At 35.2% G+C, this 17820-nt stretch overlaps 2 protein-coding genes across 2 annotated transcripts in view; both read right to left on the bottom strand.

Annotated features, from left to right (window-relative positions):
• Nucleotides 1-780: 780 nt before the first annotated feature.
• LOC132697202 (neither inactivation nor afterpotential protein C) lies at nt 781-14996 on the bottom strand. The gene is made up of 18 exons (XM_060662509.1): nt 14882-14996; nt 14470-14778; nt 14312-14416; nt 12464-12687; nt 10787-10954; nt 10633-10723; nt 10297-10578; nt 8512-8795; nt 8353-8457; nt 7292-7840; nt 5499-5791; nt 4793-5058; nt 4459-4739; nt 3962-4221; nt 3734-3802; nt 3508-3680; nt 3250-3449; nt 781-1566 (listed from the first exon to the last, which is right to left on the bottom strand). The coding sequence occupies exons 2-18, from the start codon at nt 14740-14742 to the stop codon at nt 855-857; spliced, it is 4335 nt and encodes a 1444-aa protein (XP_060518492.1). The 5' UTR covers nt 14743-14778; nt 14882-14996; the 3' UTR covers nt 781-854.
• Nucleotides 14997-17364: 2368 nt separating this feature from the next.
• LOC132696058 (protein Wnt-10a) overlaps nt 17365-17820 on the bottom strand; it is a 29546-nt gene continuing 29090 nt past the window's right edge. Inside the window, exons 5-6 of the mRNA XM_060660608.1 lie at nt 17648-17818; nt 17365-17591 (exon numbers count right to left, since the gene is read on the bottom strand). Of these exons, the coding sequence (XP_060516591.1) occupies nt 17429-17591; nt 17648-17818 (334 nt within the window). The 3' untranslated portion in view covers nt 17365-17428. The remainder of the gene's footprint in view (nt 17592-17647; nt 17819-17820) is intronic.

Genomic DNA, 17820 nt, shown 5'->3' with positions numbered 1-17820 from the left:
AAATTCATATAAATGATCTCTGTACCTATATATATATATATTTTATAATTATAATTCCCAATATCTGTGTCTTACAGGAGCGGCCTTATATCTAGCTGCCAGAGCAGATCATAGTTTTTTGGAACTCTCATATTAGCCAACCAACCTTGTCTGAGTGACTTTTTGTACCATTTAACATTTTCTGGACCCAAGTCTATTACTTCTCCTATTTTTTGTTTTATTTTGTAATTTACAATGAACTTTTAGTTGTTATTGTCAATAATAATTCTTTTTTATTTTTATTGTTAGCCGGAACTCTAATATAGAGAAAAAGAAATGAGTCCTAAAGCCACCCCACACTCGCCTCATATCAAAAGTTATGACATATATGTCAAAACCAGATTTACCACTTGTCCAAAAGTATTTTAACATCTTCGATACGAAAAGAGAAAATTCCGTATGAGACGCACTTTACGGCATGCGATGCATATGTGGTAAAGAATACATTGGAAAAACTTCGTCAAGTAAGCTTAAACAACATGAAAGAGCCTCCAAATCGTAGCCTACCGTACACTTGTCATAATAAACACATCAGCAGTTGTCGAATACAATCATCACATCAAATCTTACTTGACCAAACTGAAATTCTATTATGCAATCAATTCTTTTATCGAAGAAAAATCCGAAAACCCATAGAAATATCCAACCAAACATCCGGGACAATGTTCATGACCCTCCTTTGGCTCCGGTCCCCAAACAGTATATCAGCAGGTACTTTCAGAAAGACAAATCAGACACCATTATTAAACATTTATTTTTCGAATACAATGGAGTACAATTAGTATATTTTGTAAAACGTTAACGCCCACAAAAGCTTAAAGATCGACTTCTATACCATGTACCATTAGTCCAGGAATCAGCTCCATAGACACCGATCTGCTGGAAACGATCACCGCCTTATCCACTTCTCCATTGACCAGCGTTTCTTCTTTACTTTTCGTCAGGGAAAACTTCCTGACAGCCTCGAAGGCGTTTTTAATGGAGTCCCTCCTCGGAGATTCTTTCTTTACGGAATCCCTGTTGAAGTTCGTTTTCCTCAACATTCCTTGGAAATTAAAGGGCGGTTCGTCATCGGACGTGGTGTTCGACTTTGCTCGATTACGTAGCTCCGCTATCGGGTCCGCGTTTTTCGGTTTTGAGGTTAGGGCGCTGGCCTTGAAGTATTCGAAATCTTTGTTTGCCGGAGCCGAGTTGCTGGTGAAATTTTCGATCTCGTTCTTTGGCGGTCGAGTGGTTTTTTTTAACTGGATGGAGGTAAATGACTCGACATTGGTCGATTTTGCCATAGCTTTGGTAGCCTTGTTTTCCTCCTCTTTAATGTCTTTGGTTTGTTTAGCTTCTTTAACGTCTTCGACTTGTTTGCACGGGCTGGGCATCGTCGGCAAAGGTTCCTCCGGGTCTCTCTTGTAAGGAACGTTTACGACGTCTTCTATGGTTTGACCTCGCATAAATTCTTTAGATATGTTTGCTGCGTTTTGCCTCCAACGGTAGGGGCTGTCCCAAGGTTCGCCTTTTTCTTGTAAATTTCTGAAACATTTTTAAAGAATTCTATTTACAAACATAAAAATTGAGCTAATATCAAACAAGTCAATAATGTATTCAAAGTTTAGACACAGTTGGTAAATCCTGGAAATATGATTTTCGTAAATATGTGACCATATTGTAGACGAACATTCCAGTTGACTCCTTACAGAGAGCTCAGAGTAATTCCTTGCAATCATTCTATTCGTTGATGAAAATTAAAAGACTTTTTCTAATCTAAACACCTTGAAGTTTGAAGTTTTATTTTCAGTCCATATTAAACGATATGGCATTATGGCATTCTCATAATTTCTTTGAATCGTCATAATTATAGTGCTACTGATATCGTTTTAAAAATAAGATAGCTAAGACCTTATTTTTTCGCATATCTTCATATTTGTGAAGGAGATACTGTTTTCTCTATTTTTTTAATTTTTTATTCCTCTATACCACTAACTAAAACCATACCTACTGTTTCATTTACGATTTGTTTGTAATGTTATAAGACAGCGCCCACTAGCGTCTGTTGTCAGATGCATATTATTATTGGTTATAACGAAAAATATTGAATAAGCGCGTTTCATTTCAACAGCCCAATCCTGAGTTAATACCATTTCTGCAAGCAGGATTTGCTTAAAATACCATTTTCTGTTTCGTCACAGAGGTTGCGCCATCTAGCGACCATACTAGGAAATTTTTGTTGAGCTTATACGTGGCGAAATACTACATTCGAATATGATCGAATGAGATGTAAAAGATATATTAGAAAGTCATCATGGGACTTTAATTACACAGAATAACCAAAATCTTTCCTAAGTATTGAGTTTGCGATGTCATTTAATTTATTATCGAGTTGCAAACGCATGAAATATGTGAGTAAATGTGAGTAAGTAATCTCATCAAGATTAGATATTGAAAGACGATAGAATCTTCTATCATTTCATTTCAGTTTATTTGTTAGCATGCTACAAACATAGAAAATGTATACAATCAGTTACAGAATCAGCCATAGCAATAACAGATATTGCTGTAAAAGGATTGCTTTATTAAAAAGTCTTTGACTAAGTTTTTGAACCTGTTTATTGAGAGTTGTTTGGTCTTGGGCTTTAGTTTATTTAAAAAAAAATGGATGTAATAGGACCTAGCGTTCTCGTTCCGTCCGAGTTTGATCTTATTTCGTGTTTTGTAGTGGTGAACTTTATTGTCATATAAAAAATCTGTTTGATTCTCGTAAGCGCTTGGCAGTGTAAGAATTTAAAAATTTCTCTCTGTATTTGAGGTTTCTGGTTACTCTAGTTAGCCTACATTGTAAGCCAATTGGGAGCCAATTAGACCATGATATTCTGTCAATAAGACGTATTAGACGTATTAGAACAATGTTTTTTGAGATTTTTTTAGGCACCAAATTATTGATCTTCTCTCAATTGATCTGCAATTGAGAGAAGACTAAAGAAACTGTTTTCCCTGCGTCAAGGGATAAGTTAAGCTATTTTTTGTTTGCTAGTCCTTAGCCCTTGTTAATTCAGAGTCAGCTTCGTCAAGTGCTCCAGTACGATTTTTTTTTTATTTATTAAGATAGTGGTGAAAGTAGTGAAAGGTCGTTGATGTATATTGAAGCAGTAAATTTCTTTTTTTGAAAATTATCATCTACATTTAAAAGACACTGATAAGTCCTATATTAAAACTTACCCTGACGTGGTCAAAGCATCGCATAGACAAGAAGTATCGTAAAACGGAATTTCGTCTAGTCGGAAACGGACTTTAAGCACCGCCGGTTTTATTTCACCCAACCAATTGTTAACTTGGGCTTTGCAATCGACGTGTTTTAGGTCGACGCATTTTTGCAATTTTTGGGTCTGATAGAACGCGTTCTGGTTGTAAAGGTGAACCTTTAAATTAAAACAACCCGAATTTTTATTAATATTAGCCACAGTCAAGTCGATTTACCTGCTGAGAAAAGTTGAAAAAATCGTGTAACCTCGCAGATCTGTATTGAACCAATACTTGAAACATTGAAGGTGATTTCCATTTTTTCGCGTACGGCGAGATGAATTTACATTCCTCTTCTGTAAGATGATCGAAAGCGCTTTTGGAATCTCTCGCGACGGACCTTCGGTAAGCTGAAATCTTTTTTTTTTATACCGATAGTAAGCGAGTTCACTTTAGCCCCAACCTTTCTGTATTATTTCCGCGGCCTCATCAGGCGTTAGAACGCTACTCCTCCTAGTTTTACATTCTTGAACTACAATTATAAACAGAATGATAAAGGTCTGCTAGATCTCACTACCTGATGAGTCTTCTAAAATAGCCGATCCTAAGTTTTCTTCTAACACAGATCAATAGAAAAATGCGATTTTCCTTACAAAAATGTGGAGGAAACTATTTTCTAATTAAAACTTACCGCATCGGTCGTCTTGATCTTTGATTTTTTTATTTATTCGACACTTGGCCAGAAATCCCCTCATGATGCTTTGAATTTTGATGATTTTTTTCACTTGCGTCTCGTATAGCCTAGACAGGTATTCCTCGTTGTAATATTTAAGGAACACTTTTGATTTTCCTATCGCCCAGCCCTCCATATTTAACCTTATGAGTAAAAGGCGGCAATTTTCTTTGGAAAATTCCACGTTTTCGTCGAAATCGAAGGCTAGAAACTGATATCTGAAATTTAATTACGGCAAGTATATTAAAAATAATGCTCGCGTGACAAGAGTGAAGGGGTATTTCTTGAAAAAAGTAGAAGCAGAAAAAACATGCTGTAAATCTTTCAATTAAATTCTATGGAACGTATAGTAACACAACACGTCATTCAACACCATACTTTAAGTTACTGTTTGATCAATGTTTGTAACCTTCAAAATGTTATTTGACTGGATTATAAAGTTTTATATTACTAACCGACGCAAAAACTCCGAAAAGCTGATCCTCTGAGGGTATCCGTTTTGTCTAATTCTGGTCGATTCGGTCACTGCCAAGGCCCGTAGCTGTTGCTTGACGAGTTCCCTGTTGAAATACCGAGGTCTGCCTTTAAGATCGGACCTGATGCATCTGACAAAATGAGTTCCCCCTGAACTACCGCCCACCGACAGTTCCTTCAATACTTCCAAACATACAGCCCTGTAAATGGCAGCGGAGGTGCGCATCCTCTTAACCTGGGAAAACTGATCCGGAGCGTTCGTCTGAAATAAAGCTAACTCAACATCAGCTTAAAGCGTCGATTTTCATGTCCCACCCTTTCACCAAATATCATTCTTCTTCGTCGACGTTCGGAGTGGACGTTAAGATTTCCGGTTCTATCCAGTTTGTTCGTGAATAGCAATTTTATGATGGGATTCTCGGAATCCCTCATCGTTTCTATCAATTCCGGAGGTAAAAAGTCTCGGTTTTTGTCGGCCATTTCGCCTACATAATAGGGAACGATGCCAGTGTAATGGGCGATCGCAAATTCTGATGATCCGGTCACCATTATTCGATTGGTTTCTTGCTTGTGAACGTTAACTAAAATAATTTTGTCGTATTACCGAAATATATCACCTATCAACGAAAACGTTCAAGGGCCACCAAAAATATAGGTTTTAGTTTAATAGGGAACATTTTTGAGGAGTAAACAAATAAGTCTTTCGGAAAAACAAGTAAGAATTTCTGATATGTCTCTCATAAGGGACAGTGGCAATCGATCGATCCTATCAATTTCTAAACTGGAGGTATTAGACACTAAAATTGTGATTGAATTCAACGTGCTTTATACAAATATCATTATATGTTAAGTCTATTAGTACCTATTAGTTTGTCGTTTCTTCTTCTTCAATGTACATGTTAGAAATTACAGAAATTCTGACTTATTTTCCAAAATTTCTGACTTGTTTTTCAAAAGTTTACCTTCTTGAACTTAAACCTTTTTGGTAGCCTTTCAGCTCTTTCGTAGTTATAAGCTTTACCCATGACGTATCTAGCATCGAGATTTTTCCGCGACGCTTCGTCGATGATACACAAAACACCGTCGGGTTTGCTGAGCAGTTGGTTCAAAGTCTTTCCATTGTCAGCGTAACCGAATTGTTGGTACTCGAGTTCTTCCGTCCGAAGGTCTAGTAGTTCCCACGCGAAGATTCTCTGCACGTAATGATATTGCAGTTGTTCGTTGAAGCAATTGACGAAAAACTGAGCCAAATGGTTCCTCTTGAAGCACTCGAAACCGAAATAGTCCAGCAGTTTTATGGTAAATTTTTCACCGCTGTCAAAAATACGCTTATGTAAGAGAAGCGAAAAGATAAACTGTTCTACACTCAAAACGGGTGAACAAGAACTGTGGTTTTCGGAGTTTCATATCTGCAAAACTAAAGGTATCTGGAGACTCATTAACACAAAAATCTTTGTAATGTATTTTTTTAGCCGTTTCGAGGTTCTAGTAATTCATTCTTTTGAAAGCAGTAATTGCTGACGTCATTAGTTAAAATTTAATCGCTTATTTCAAAACCGCATAAAAATTGGTGGATGAGATGCAATTTCCATATCTTCATGAATTTTTCATAAATATTCTACACCATGTTTTCTGGAAAAATGTAAGAAATTTGACAAGTAAAATTTGCAATATTTGCTGTCAAATAATTTAGAATTTGTTTTCATGAACTCATCTTAATTAATCTTGATGAAATATGTAAATAAAGACGAAATCACTAAAGGCAAATATGTTTTCAGTATAAATACTGACTGACGAATGATTTGCGCCAGACCCCTTAGACCTTTTCCTAGACAGCTCAGTACTCCATCATACTAGATTTCCCAAAAATTGCTATTAGAGAAATTAATATAGTTACTATAATATTTTATACAGCACTGTGGGTGGAAAATACATTTTTGCATAAAAATTAACCATCTAACCAGAAACATAAAAACTAGGTTAAATAAGTCTCAAAAGTTTAACAACCTTAAAAAACCAAACTAACAACCACAACATAAAAGAAATCACTTAAATAACATGTATCTGCTATTTACAGATAATCTGGGTTCATCCTACGGTATGGTTGTTGATAAATCGAATTGACGTTTCTTCAATTATCCTGTTGGCTTCTTCAGAGATTAACGAAATTGGTTTGCATTCTACTGTACACCTACGTATATACTGTTTGAGGCAGGCGGAGCTAAAGGAGGGATGTTCTCTCGGATAACTGATTTTCATCAAATTTTATACGACCAATGTAACTAAGTTTTCTAACAATGAAAAATCCGAGGATCTATAGAAACTTCCGAACAGTAAAACGCGACTTAGGTCTGAAAATTTTAGAAATACATTTAGAAATTGGATCGTGCCAATTGAGCCAAAGTCTAAACAATAAAATATCTTTTTTTATTTAATAAAAAAAACATATTTATGATTTTTTCTCTATGCATTTTCTCTTGGTTACTAGAACTTTTTTAATTGCCACCTATCAAGTGATTTATGTTCAGAACCTCACTTTTTATTGTGTTTATACTTCAATAAATAGAACAGGCGTATTTAGAGTGATCATAATCCTCGCCGTTCCGTCCAGAACAACTTACTGTTTGGTGAGCTTTACGAGCAAGTATAGAATAATTGGTTATTGATTTTTTCGTTCATCAATCATGATGTGAAGGAGCTGTCGTATCGGTAACCGCATAGTTTTAAGTTTCGGGAACGTGAATTGACCTCACAGATCGTGCGATTTTACGCCGCTAAACTATTTCTTGGAGGACAAAAATTGTCAGTACTCACAAAATTTGTTTCCCTATGGCCAGCTTGTCGTTAATCAAGCCGATCACGTAATCAACTAGTCTGCAGTAAAGATTGTTTGCCAAAACGTCCCTCGCATCTCTCGCTTCGTCCGCTGTGCTCTTCTTTTTGATCACGTTCCCGTGCTTTACGAGGCAATAATTGGTCAACGCCCACGTCAACTTTTTCTCGTCGACCTCCATAAGGGCGGCAAAGTTTCCAATAAATTCTCGGTTTTGTACGCTGGCGCACCCTTCTTCCACCTCATCTTTGAAGCTCACCTCTCCCAAATTCAAAATCGCCGCTATTACGCTCAAAAACGTGGTCGTCTGCTCTTCGTTCAACTCGTACTCTTCCAAATAACTGTAGATTTTCTTGTACTTGATCAAGTTCTGTTCGACGTTATCTCTGGGTCTTTTCAAGTTGGGATTGCCGTCCGGTATACGTAAGTATCTGTAGTTCCTATCGGCGTTGAGCTTGTACTTTTCGATCGAGCCGTTGTTGACCATCCCATCGTACATGTAGTAGAAAATGTGGAAATTGCTTTGGTCCCTGCAAAAATGAAATACTAAAGCGTCAAATGTTAGGCAGATCCCAAGCCCTATCGATCTACTAGTCTGACTTCGTTTCTGCTGAAAAGTCTGGAGAAGATGCTGGAATCATAGGTATCAAGCAGATGGATAGAGGTCTGCTATAAAACGGACTGGAAATATTGCTTCCTCATTTCGTCAAACTATTCAGAGCTAGGCTGCCATAGTTGGTCGGCGTCTAAGTTAATCTATATGTCTAGTCCAGATCGCAAGCCCTATCGACCTACTAGCCTGACTTCGTTTCTGCTGAATACCATGGGTATCAAGCAGACAGAACTAGCATAAATAAATGTTGCTCTAACTGTAGTCCTCGACATTGAAGGAGCATTCAACAATTCACGTCCAGAATCCCTATACGAGGCCGACCTCCATCGAGATCGCTAGATTTAGTACTACCAGGGATCGCCCATAGGTCGGCAAGACGACCGCACATCATGTCCTAAATCTACCATTACCAAAGACATTCGCGCTTACATATCCACCGAAGAAACCCTCCATTTATCGAGACACATCACCTTGAAGTCTGCGGCAGTGAGTTTTCCAGTGCGTCCTAAGGTAACGTTCGTCTTCAACACACATCTAAAAAGAAATGAATGCGTTCGACTAATTATTGCAGTCGCCATCGTCACTCACCTGGTGGAATAATCATTAGTCGGAGTGGAGGCATGCGTGAGGGAATGGATCAGTTTGATACCGTTCTTGATCCTGTCAGAGTTTACCGGATGGTTCGATGCGAGGTGAAACAAATGGTCCATCAAGTACAAGTAGTTGGCAGTCTTTCCGGAGCCAGATTCACCGGTCAGTATGATTTGCTGGGTTACTTGGTGGTGCAGAACGTTCTGGATCGCCGCGTCAGCAATCGCGTAAATATGGGGCGCGTTATCTGATCTCGATTTGCAGGCGTACTTTTCGTGAAACTAAAATGGTAAAGGAGTCATTCCTTGTCCAAAATAATCAGTTATTTTTCTTTACAAAGGTTAGATAAAAAAATAAACAATTTGGGAGATATCTTAGAGAATAAAGGGATAGAATACTAATGGAATTTATGGAAGTATGAGTATTCTAAAAATATACTTTCTGCTTATTAGAAATATTTTGGGATCATATTTTGCTGGGTGTTTGCTGATGAACCCACTATGAGGGGCCTGTGAATCTAAATTTCTTAGGAGACATTAACTTTGACCAAAAGGGCGTGAAAAAAAATCTTTCGGAGCTAAAGGGATATTCTGCACCCGGAGCTAATGGAATTTCCAGCAAAATCTTGAAAATGTGGGCCGCTGTGCCTATGGAGGGACAAAGGGACAAAAAAGTTTCTACTTGATTAAATTGATTCGATGCTCTATACTCATTCTAAAAATGTAAAAAATACGTATGTTATTCTAATAACGATACTTCTATGTATAATTTTATTGCTGTCTCTTTTCGTTTTCACGAAAGCGCAAAGTCATCAAAAATAAAATTTTGGTTTTAGCTTGATAAGACAATTTTGAGGAATATGTCAGAATTTCTGTAAAACAAGTCAGTCATAATATACAATTTTGGATTGGACGAGAAATTTGTCAGAAATTCTGACTTATATGTCAGAAATTGAACCTATAATTTTTTTTGTAATTTGTAGGGCAACGGTCGACTTTTCATTGTCGACTTTCACTGTTCAACGTTTATTTAATAAACTACCCCCTATATTTTCCGCATTGGTTTCGACGCACCCTGTATAATACAGTATTTTTTTCAATTGACATTTCATTTGTTTTCATATCGTGATTGATTTGTATACCAGATTTCACCCACGGAATCTACAAAGATTTCACTAGGTTCAGAGTTCACGTATTCTACAATAACTAATATGTATAAAAAATGCTCTTAAAGCTTTTTTTCGAAAAGTGGTGAAGAGAAAATATTTTCTATGACCTTACTCTGTTCAATAATTAAGCTTAACTGAACCTGGTTCAGTTCAGTTCAAAAGATTTGTAAAAGGTATTACAATAGTCTGAGGAACCCTTTTTGAATAATTAAATTGTTTTATTATTTAAAGATGATTTCACTAAAAAGAGTGCTAAAAGCAAATTTTCGCAAGTATTCGTATGATGTTATTTTATGCTGTGCTTTTTTGGTTCTTTTAAAAACATATCTTGCAATAGGTTCTGTGAAAATAACTTAAGATTAACTTAAGATAACGTAAGATTCGATTGCCAGGTAAGTAAAAGCCAAAAGTACTAGAAATTGTTATCAAACCAGTAAATTTTGCTCTATTAGGCTTTTAGCGATCTCTATACCCGTACCGCTTTTGTTTTGAGAAGCTGAAGAGCTTTTTGTGTTAATCAATAATTCGACTCTGTGGTGTTTAGATCTTTTAATTCGATGCTCAATTATGAGAAAAGAAGATATTTAACATAAAAGGCCTGTAGCACCACTCACTTCTCCACCATATATGTTAAGCTTTTGATTCGGATTAACTGACAAGAGAATATCTCCGATGAAACTGTAGAATTCGTCTTGTTTGGTCTTGGTTTCCAGCAAATCTAAAATTTTTTCCTCCGTGATCTGACCGATATCGGTCAAATCTTCCTCCAACATTTTTTCCATTTTGCCGTCGATGCTCCGTTTTAAATAACGACCTTTGACGGCCACCTCTGGGCAGCGTTTGTGGATACCCGAGGCCTCGATATCCTCCAAAAGCGTCTTCACTTCTAAACTGAGCTGAAATAGAAGATGTCGTAGGAGCGTTGAAATTTTGGATTAGCAAAGGCGTACGTGGTAATTATTTTCTGGGATTTGTACCAGAAAGGGATGGTCGATCACTTCCATTATATACGGACGATGTTCGTAAAACTTTACGAGACACCTAAAAAAATTGCATTCAAATATTATGAGAGCACAGACGATCAATATCTTCCGAATGGCTTACTCGTTGATAAAGTCGCGGAAATTTTCCGACCAGTTGCTGATTTTCTGCAAACTCGGAGGAGGATTTTTCACGATCTGGAACAGGGCTCTGGTCGGATGCATGTTTTGGAAAGGCGCCTGGCCTTCGGCTATTTCCAAAGCGGTAATACCTAGAGACCAGACGTCGACTCTAAAATAGAGTATTTTTGATAGAATTGAAGCAGGAGTGAGTGAGCAATCACGTTATATCCAAAGAAGACCAGAGGAAGAAGATCAGTGACTTTTTTGTGAAACACAAAATAAGGCAGAAACAAAGAAAAAAAATACGTCTATAGACATTTTTTACAAAAAATCCAATGGAATATTTTTTGAATCATGACATAATGTCGTATATTTTTAAATAGGACACACTGTATAATTTTTTTAGTTTTATTTGTGAAAGTGAACTTTTTGTTCTTATTGATTGTTTTAAAAGTTGGCTCTGATCCAAACAAACACACGCTTTGTCTATCGAATTATCAATGGTACAGACACTGCTGAATATTGCTTCAGTTATTTTATTAAGCCATTTAAGTTGTTAACTAAATTGTTCTAAATATTATGGCTGTCAACGAAGACGTTGGAAATGTTGAAAAACATGACATGCTGTTTTGTTCTGTGCTGTGTAGTGAAAATACGCCGACCTAATTAATTTTGGATCTTTTCGCAAAGGTCGGCCAAAACGTTATAAACGGTATCGAGAAATTAGTGAAATTGCTTTAAATTAATTATTTTAAATTAAAATTATGCATTGAATATATGAAGGTAAATTTGAGCAGTTTCATTAGTTGTTAATTTAGATTTGCGTTTTTTTCGAAGAAATACAATTTTTAAACTAATACACTAAACTAATTTTGCGATAGGAAAATAGATACCACGGTTAAAAATACTTCTTGTATAAACTTTTAATTTAAAATAACAATTTAGTACTACATGGTAATTAATATAAATGCACTAAAACTGTCTAATTGTTAAATATATAAAATTAATAATATTATCGGTGGTAATATTAAAGTATTATAATACTGAAGACAGACTTGAATTAAAAACAATTGGCAAAGTGTTATATACATTCGGAATGCCCTTGGCGGATGCAATACAGCGACGTAAAATTATACAGTATGTCCCATTAAAAATACACAACTTTTTGTCATAATTTAGAAAATAAGAAAATCTGAAAAAAGCAGTTATTTTTATTTTTTTGATAGCTTAAATATGAACGGGCTTACGGTGCGCGAAATTTTTGAAAATTACCCTGTAGCTCAGAAACGCAGTGGGATAAAAAACTCTGTTGACGGCATCTTTCGTTTGAAAAAAAAAGTGGCAGCTTGACCCGCAAACCGCAAGCCTTTAGTTTTACTTACTTACTGAGTTAAATTATTGAAGAAAAAAGGCAGCAGATCTAACGTAATGAACCTTAAAAGTTATGGCCCAACGATTCAGCAGTCGTGGCCAATAGAAGTAAAAGAAGAAGAAGAAGAACTTTATAAACCAGCAGAACTTCTTTAAATGTCCAATGAATCAATATTGGTTAGTTTATTCTTATGTGAACATTTAAGGTCACTTAAGCATATGATATAATAAATACAATTTGCCTTTTGATTGTTTGCGTTGGGCATAGCGGGTCTCCTTTGCATATGGGGTTACTGGAGCAGAGTACCTGTTATCGTAGGAACCATTTTCGCAGTTAGGGTTTCCCGAGACTACTTCCGGCGCCATCCAACATGGAGACCCGACGCACTCGGTTGCTTTGCCTTCGCGACTGCTCAGTCGCTTTGATAGACCGAAATCGCACAACTTTATCTCTCCCTCTTTGGTCAGCAGTACGTTGCTGGCTTTTATGTCTCTGTGGATGACGTTGTGCTCGTGCAAGTATATTATGGCCTGCAATTTCGGATAATAGCTTTTGTTGCGCCGGCAAAACGAAGAGCTTCGACAAGATATCTTTTTGATAAAAAAAGTTTTCGAGGAAGATACTAATCGCACAAATTTTTAGAACTATCATGTATTACAAGTGTTTAAGTTTATAAAAATTTAAGTAATATTAAATATATGGTTAAAAATTGCTACACACGTGTTTTATTTAAAGTAAATATTTGATGACTATTTATTTTTGAGGAGGGCATGCTTGTAATAAAGTTAAATTATTTAAACTCTTCGCTTCGCTTAACAAAAAATTAAATCAAAAACTGTGAACTCCATATATCCATCCATGTTATATAGGTTATTTTCATGTAGTAAATTAAATTGTTAATGAATGAAATAAATAAAATTGTTAATATGATTTTTCATTGTGTTTAAATTTTTATAAATAAAAAATAAATCCGTATTTTAGTATTCTTTGCGTATTGATTTAGTTGTTTGTTTAATTATTTTAAGAAAAAAATTTAAAATGTTTCCTTTTTCATTAAATTAAAAATATTTTAAGTCTCTTTCGAGGACTTTTTAAGAAGGTAGATTATTGGAAATTAGAGAAAGACAACCATCCCCATTAGTAGCTGTCTCATTCTGTTGAATCACGCCATTGGCATTCTTCAGAACGAGTTAATAAAATGTCAATTTTCTTTATATTTTGCGTTAAACAAATTACATACGTTTTTGTTTCGTCTCCGTATCCAATAAAAATTAAAATTTGAATTCTCTGAGTTTCATTTAGATGATCTATGTTTACATTATTTATTTTCAGAAATGTAATGCTAACAATTTAAGAACTTAATTGGTAATAGCCCATTACTTTTTGACCTACCTTGTATATTTTCAATAAGTTGTTTATGTATAAAATAAATAAAATAGTTAATTAGATTTTGAAAATTATATTAACTTATTTGTGGGTATTATTGTATTGTTGTTATTCACTATTTATTAAAATAAATCAGTATTTTGGTTAGTTTTTATGTATGAATGTAGTTGTTTATTTAATGAATATAAGGGATAAAATTTAAAATGTTTCCTTGTTAAGTCTTTTTGAAAATACTACTTCTAAAAAAATTCATAGTAATAAGATTTTTTTTTGTGAAAGGCCTAAATATTTTGAACTTTATCCATTTGCATGCGCCGTTTACGGAGTCTTTTTAAGAAGATTATTGATGTATCAATTGTCAATGGACACACAAAAGGCACTCTATCAGGGCCATAAGCATTTTTGTTTTTTTTTTGTCTAATGATCCCGATTTATTAAAATTGTCAAGCGTTTTTTGAGATATCGACATTTATTTAAGAAAATATTCGAACACTCTCACCGCTTTCCAGATTTGAATTTTTCTCTTTCACTTTAACTATGGAGAACATTAGGAACTTTTGTGGAAACCGGGTTTTGAAATTCAACTTAACAAGGTGGCCATTTCAGAAACTCGAAAATAATTTCTAGCATTTTGTTTTGGCTGATTTTCATATTTTTGTCTATCGTCCTTACTGGGACATCGCATAAGGAAAAGGTTTTGTATATCACATTTTATCAATACTTATTTAGAAAACACTTAATCATTAATCATTTTGAAATATTTATTACCTTAACCAGCTCTTTGAGAATATAGGCAATATGCTCCTCAGACATTCGCCTATTTTTGAGCAACAGTCCTTGCACCAAGTCAATGACCGTATTTCCTTCACATTGCTGAAACAAAATGACATTACGGTGACGATTTGATAGTAACTTTAGACCACGACCTCCAAAACGAACCATATTTCGTTATCCCGTTTGAAAATTCCGTAAAAATCGACCAAATAAACGATATGGCTAAACTCCTTGAGGATTTCGTATTCTTCTTGGACGAATTCCTTGTTATCCCGATCGAATTTCTGGATTTTGACCGCGACCGCTTTCTGATTTGCCTGATTGTCGAACGCCTTGTACACTTTTCCAAAAACTCCGGTTCCTAACAGGTCACCGAACGTGTACCTATCTCCAGGATCGGGTATCTTGTCCATGCTCGTTTTCATTTTCACGAATTTGAATTTGAGAATTTCGAACGACGTCTAAAAACGACACGGTATATCGGAAAATGCTGGCAAAAGCTCCACACAGCGCCATCAAATTGCCGAGTGTGTACGAAAGTGAGCAGGAAAAAAAATTACATACCTATACGCGTCTAAGAGATTTCACATTCCTCTACGCTCTCCGTTTATCTTCGGTAAATTTTTTCCCTCGCTCATTAAATTTCATGGGTTATATTATACGGTCTTGGCTAATTTCGTGACGCACTTAATTCTCGGAAGTTAATTCATTACTGGGGGCATTTTTTTGCGTCGTCTACTTCCAATGTTCCGAGTTAATTATATTAGAAACCATCAAAGTTTAATGGGATTTAAATAAAGCCGCAGCCTCGGCCCCTTCCACGTCCGGCCTTATGGTTATTGAGTTACGTTGAGTTTTAAAATGTAGTTTATTTAAAGATCTCAATTTATTTTCACCTTCAAGATTCTAGTTATTAGTCGGGGGGCAGGGGGGGTCACCCGACGTGGTGGCCAATCATATTACTAACTAAAATACCGACGGCAAATACAAAGAAATCTTCGTTTTTAACTGAACTTAAGTGCTGTGTTGATAGATACATAGATTCTTTATTTGACTGTGTTAACATATAATGTACAAGAGTCACAAGAAAATTTCCACCCTCACCCTGATGGCTAGCGGTCATAGTTGTACATCTCTGGATAGTCACTTACCGAAGTTTCAACCATTTTGAGCGTGTGGTTTGTGGTTTGAGTGAGTCGATGTGAGTGTTTTCGTGAAAATGAAAAAAATGAGTATAGAGCTCTTATAAAATATCATCAAAGTGGCCATATTTGCAAAAAAAAAAACTTGTTTCACCAAGACAAGGCGCTGCTTCATACCTCAGCGATTGACATTGCGAAAATCCACGAATTTCGGTTTGAACTGCTTGACCGTCCGCCTTACTCACCAGTCTCGTCAAATGTGGAGGCAATCACATTCGTGAACAATTATTTTGAAGTGAAGTTATAAAGAAACCGTAGAAAAAATAAAAAACATTGAGAAGAAAATTCTTGTATAATTGTTATGTCTGAAATTTTTGTATGTTTACAACACGTTCAAGCAAAAAAACATGCAAAACAAACTGACATAAAAATGAACAAAAAAATTTGAAGCATCGGTTGTGTTCCTTTACAGAATAAAAGCAATATTCCATTGAAATTGTTTTTTTTGTCACCTTAATTTGAATGACGTGATATAAACTTAGGCCAAGAGAATTTTTCACGTTTTTAGTAAATTTAAACTTAATAAACTAAAAATCATATCCTGTCCAGGCAGCAAACGTATTATTTTTAAATAGTGACTGGTAATAGGTATTAGAACAATATAAGTCAAAAAAGGATTGTACATATTGTACATATTTTTCTAATAACTGTGTGTACCTTTCTTTCTATAATCACAAAATGCAAATTTAAAATCCTATGCTTTTTAAACAACACGATATAATGTCAAAAAAATTAAGTTGTCAATAACTGTTAAATAATATTACAACTGTTTTTAAGGCAAAAACAAAAAGCACTTTATTAATTCCTAAAAAATAAAATGATCTCTTTATGTCTACTATTTTTTTTATCTTTAATTTCCTATTTTGTGTTCTATTATTCGACATTCTGAAAATTAAATTTTGAAAAATTGTAAATTTCCATTTCCATTTTTGCTTTTATTATTAACAAAGTATTTGTATAATATTTATTTGATATATGTTTAATATTTATTTATTACATTTACTGTTTGTCTCTTAATTAGTGTTTTTGAAGTTTGTTTACTCTTTCTGTCAAACATTTAAATATTCGACTGCCAATTGACCATTGAGAAAGACCATTTATAAGAAATATGACACCAAAGTATAACCAAAACTAGCAAGCGAAAGCTGACTTATAAAACTTAGAAATGGATTTTCAAAAACTTTTGTCACATTTTCCTTGACTTCTGGTGAATGCATTTTTGTTGTATACTTACAATATGTTACTTAATATCTCTGACAAAATGGAGAATTCCCATCGTGTTCGAGATGCGAGATGTTGCAAAAGACAAAATTTTACGTGTTTTGGAATTATTAATTAACGGATAATATTTGGTGCACATAATTATTACATTGCGGCAACGTTTCTGCATTTTTCTCCATCTCTTACGATTTTCGAGTAAGCAATCATTTTAATTGTTTGACGATCCCATACGTGAAAGGAATATCAGAAAAGATTAGGCGAATAGCTAAACAATATCAAGTTAAAACTGTATTTAAATCTGGGTCAACATTAAGAAGTGTACGAACAAAAACAAAGCCTGAAACGCCGACTCAAGAGAATCAGTGTATCTACTAGATACGCTGTGAATACGGAATTGGCGAAACCAAACGACCTCTAAAAATAAGAGTTAGTTGAAGAACATAAGAAACATGCAATGAAGGGTGAAACGCAAACATCTTGACTTATGGCGGATGCATTTGGATATAGAAATTATTCGGTCTTTTTATTTACACACACAGTAAACTATAAAGGTACATTGTTTAGGTACAATTTCAATCCAATATAAAATAAATATCAATAAATAAATATTAAGATTACAAATTGTATACGTAATATATACAAACACAATATAAAATCAATGTTTGTTAAAATGCACTTCAAGATCGCACTATTTACACACACTGATCCATTCCTCCACGTTACACACTTTACACTTTACTTCGCAGCACCAGTAAAACTTGCAGTTGCACATCTCCGTTTTCCTTTGCTTGACCAAATTGTAACCCCTTCCGCAGCACAAAGCGGAGCAGCTATTTGGACTTGTCGTAGTCCTAAAATGCGAATCGCACATCAACAATCAATTTTTCAATTCGATTTTATTCCGTACCTGTTACAAACCCTGCCAATAGTTCCGGGAATGTCCAGCAACGCATCTTTCTCGCAAAAATTTGGCGACTTCTGGTAGTACAAGAGATCGTAAGACAAGTCCCTCTTGTATTTGTTCTTCCTCGGGGTTAGTTTCACTCTGATTTGTCGCTTTTTGCTCTTCTGGTTGACGCT

Source organism: Cylas formicarius, unplaced genomic scaffold, assembly GCF_029955315.1.
Source record: "Cylas formicarius isolate icCylForm1 unplaced genomic scaffold, icCylForm1.1 PGA_scaffold_1__22_contigs__length_36826433, whole genome shotgun sequence".
Lineage (NCBI taxonomy): Eukaryota > Metazoa > Arthropoda > Insecta > Coleoptera > Brentidae > Cylas > Cylas formicarius.
The sequence above is the reverse complement of the archived record's forward strand: the minus strand, read 5'-3'. Positions and strand labels throughout refer to the sequence as shown.

What these genes read in the sequence shown, in the direction of transcription:
- LOC132697202 (XM_060662509.1), bottom strand. Translation starts at nt 14,742, where the DNA reads ATGAAAACGAGCATGGACAAGATACCCGATCCTGGAGATAGGTACACG. An exon ending in TCCCAGAAAATAATTACCAC is followed by an intron (nt 10,579 to 10,632) that starts GTACGCCTTTGC and finishes CTTCTATTTCAG; the next exon opens with CTCAGTTTAGAAGTGAAGAC. An exon ending in CGATGCTAGATACGTCATGG is followed by an intron (nt 5,059 to 5,498) that starts GTAAAGCTTATA and finishes AAATTATTTTAG; the next exon opens with TTAACGTTCACAAGCAAGAA.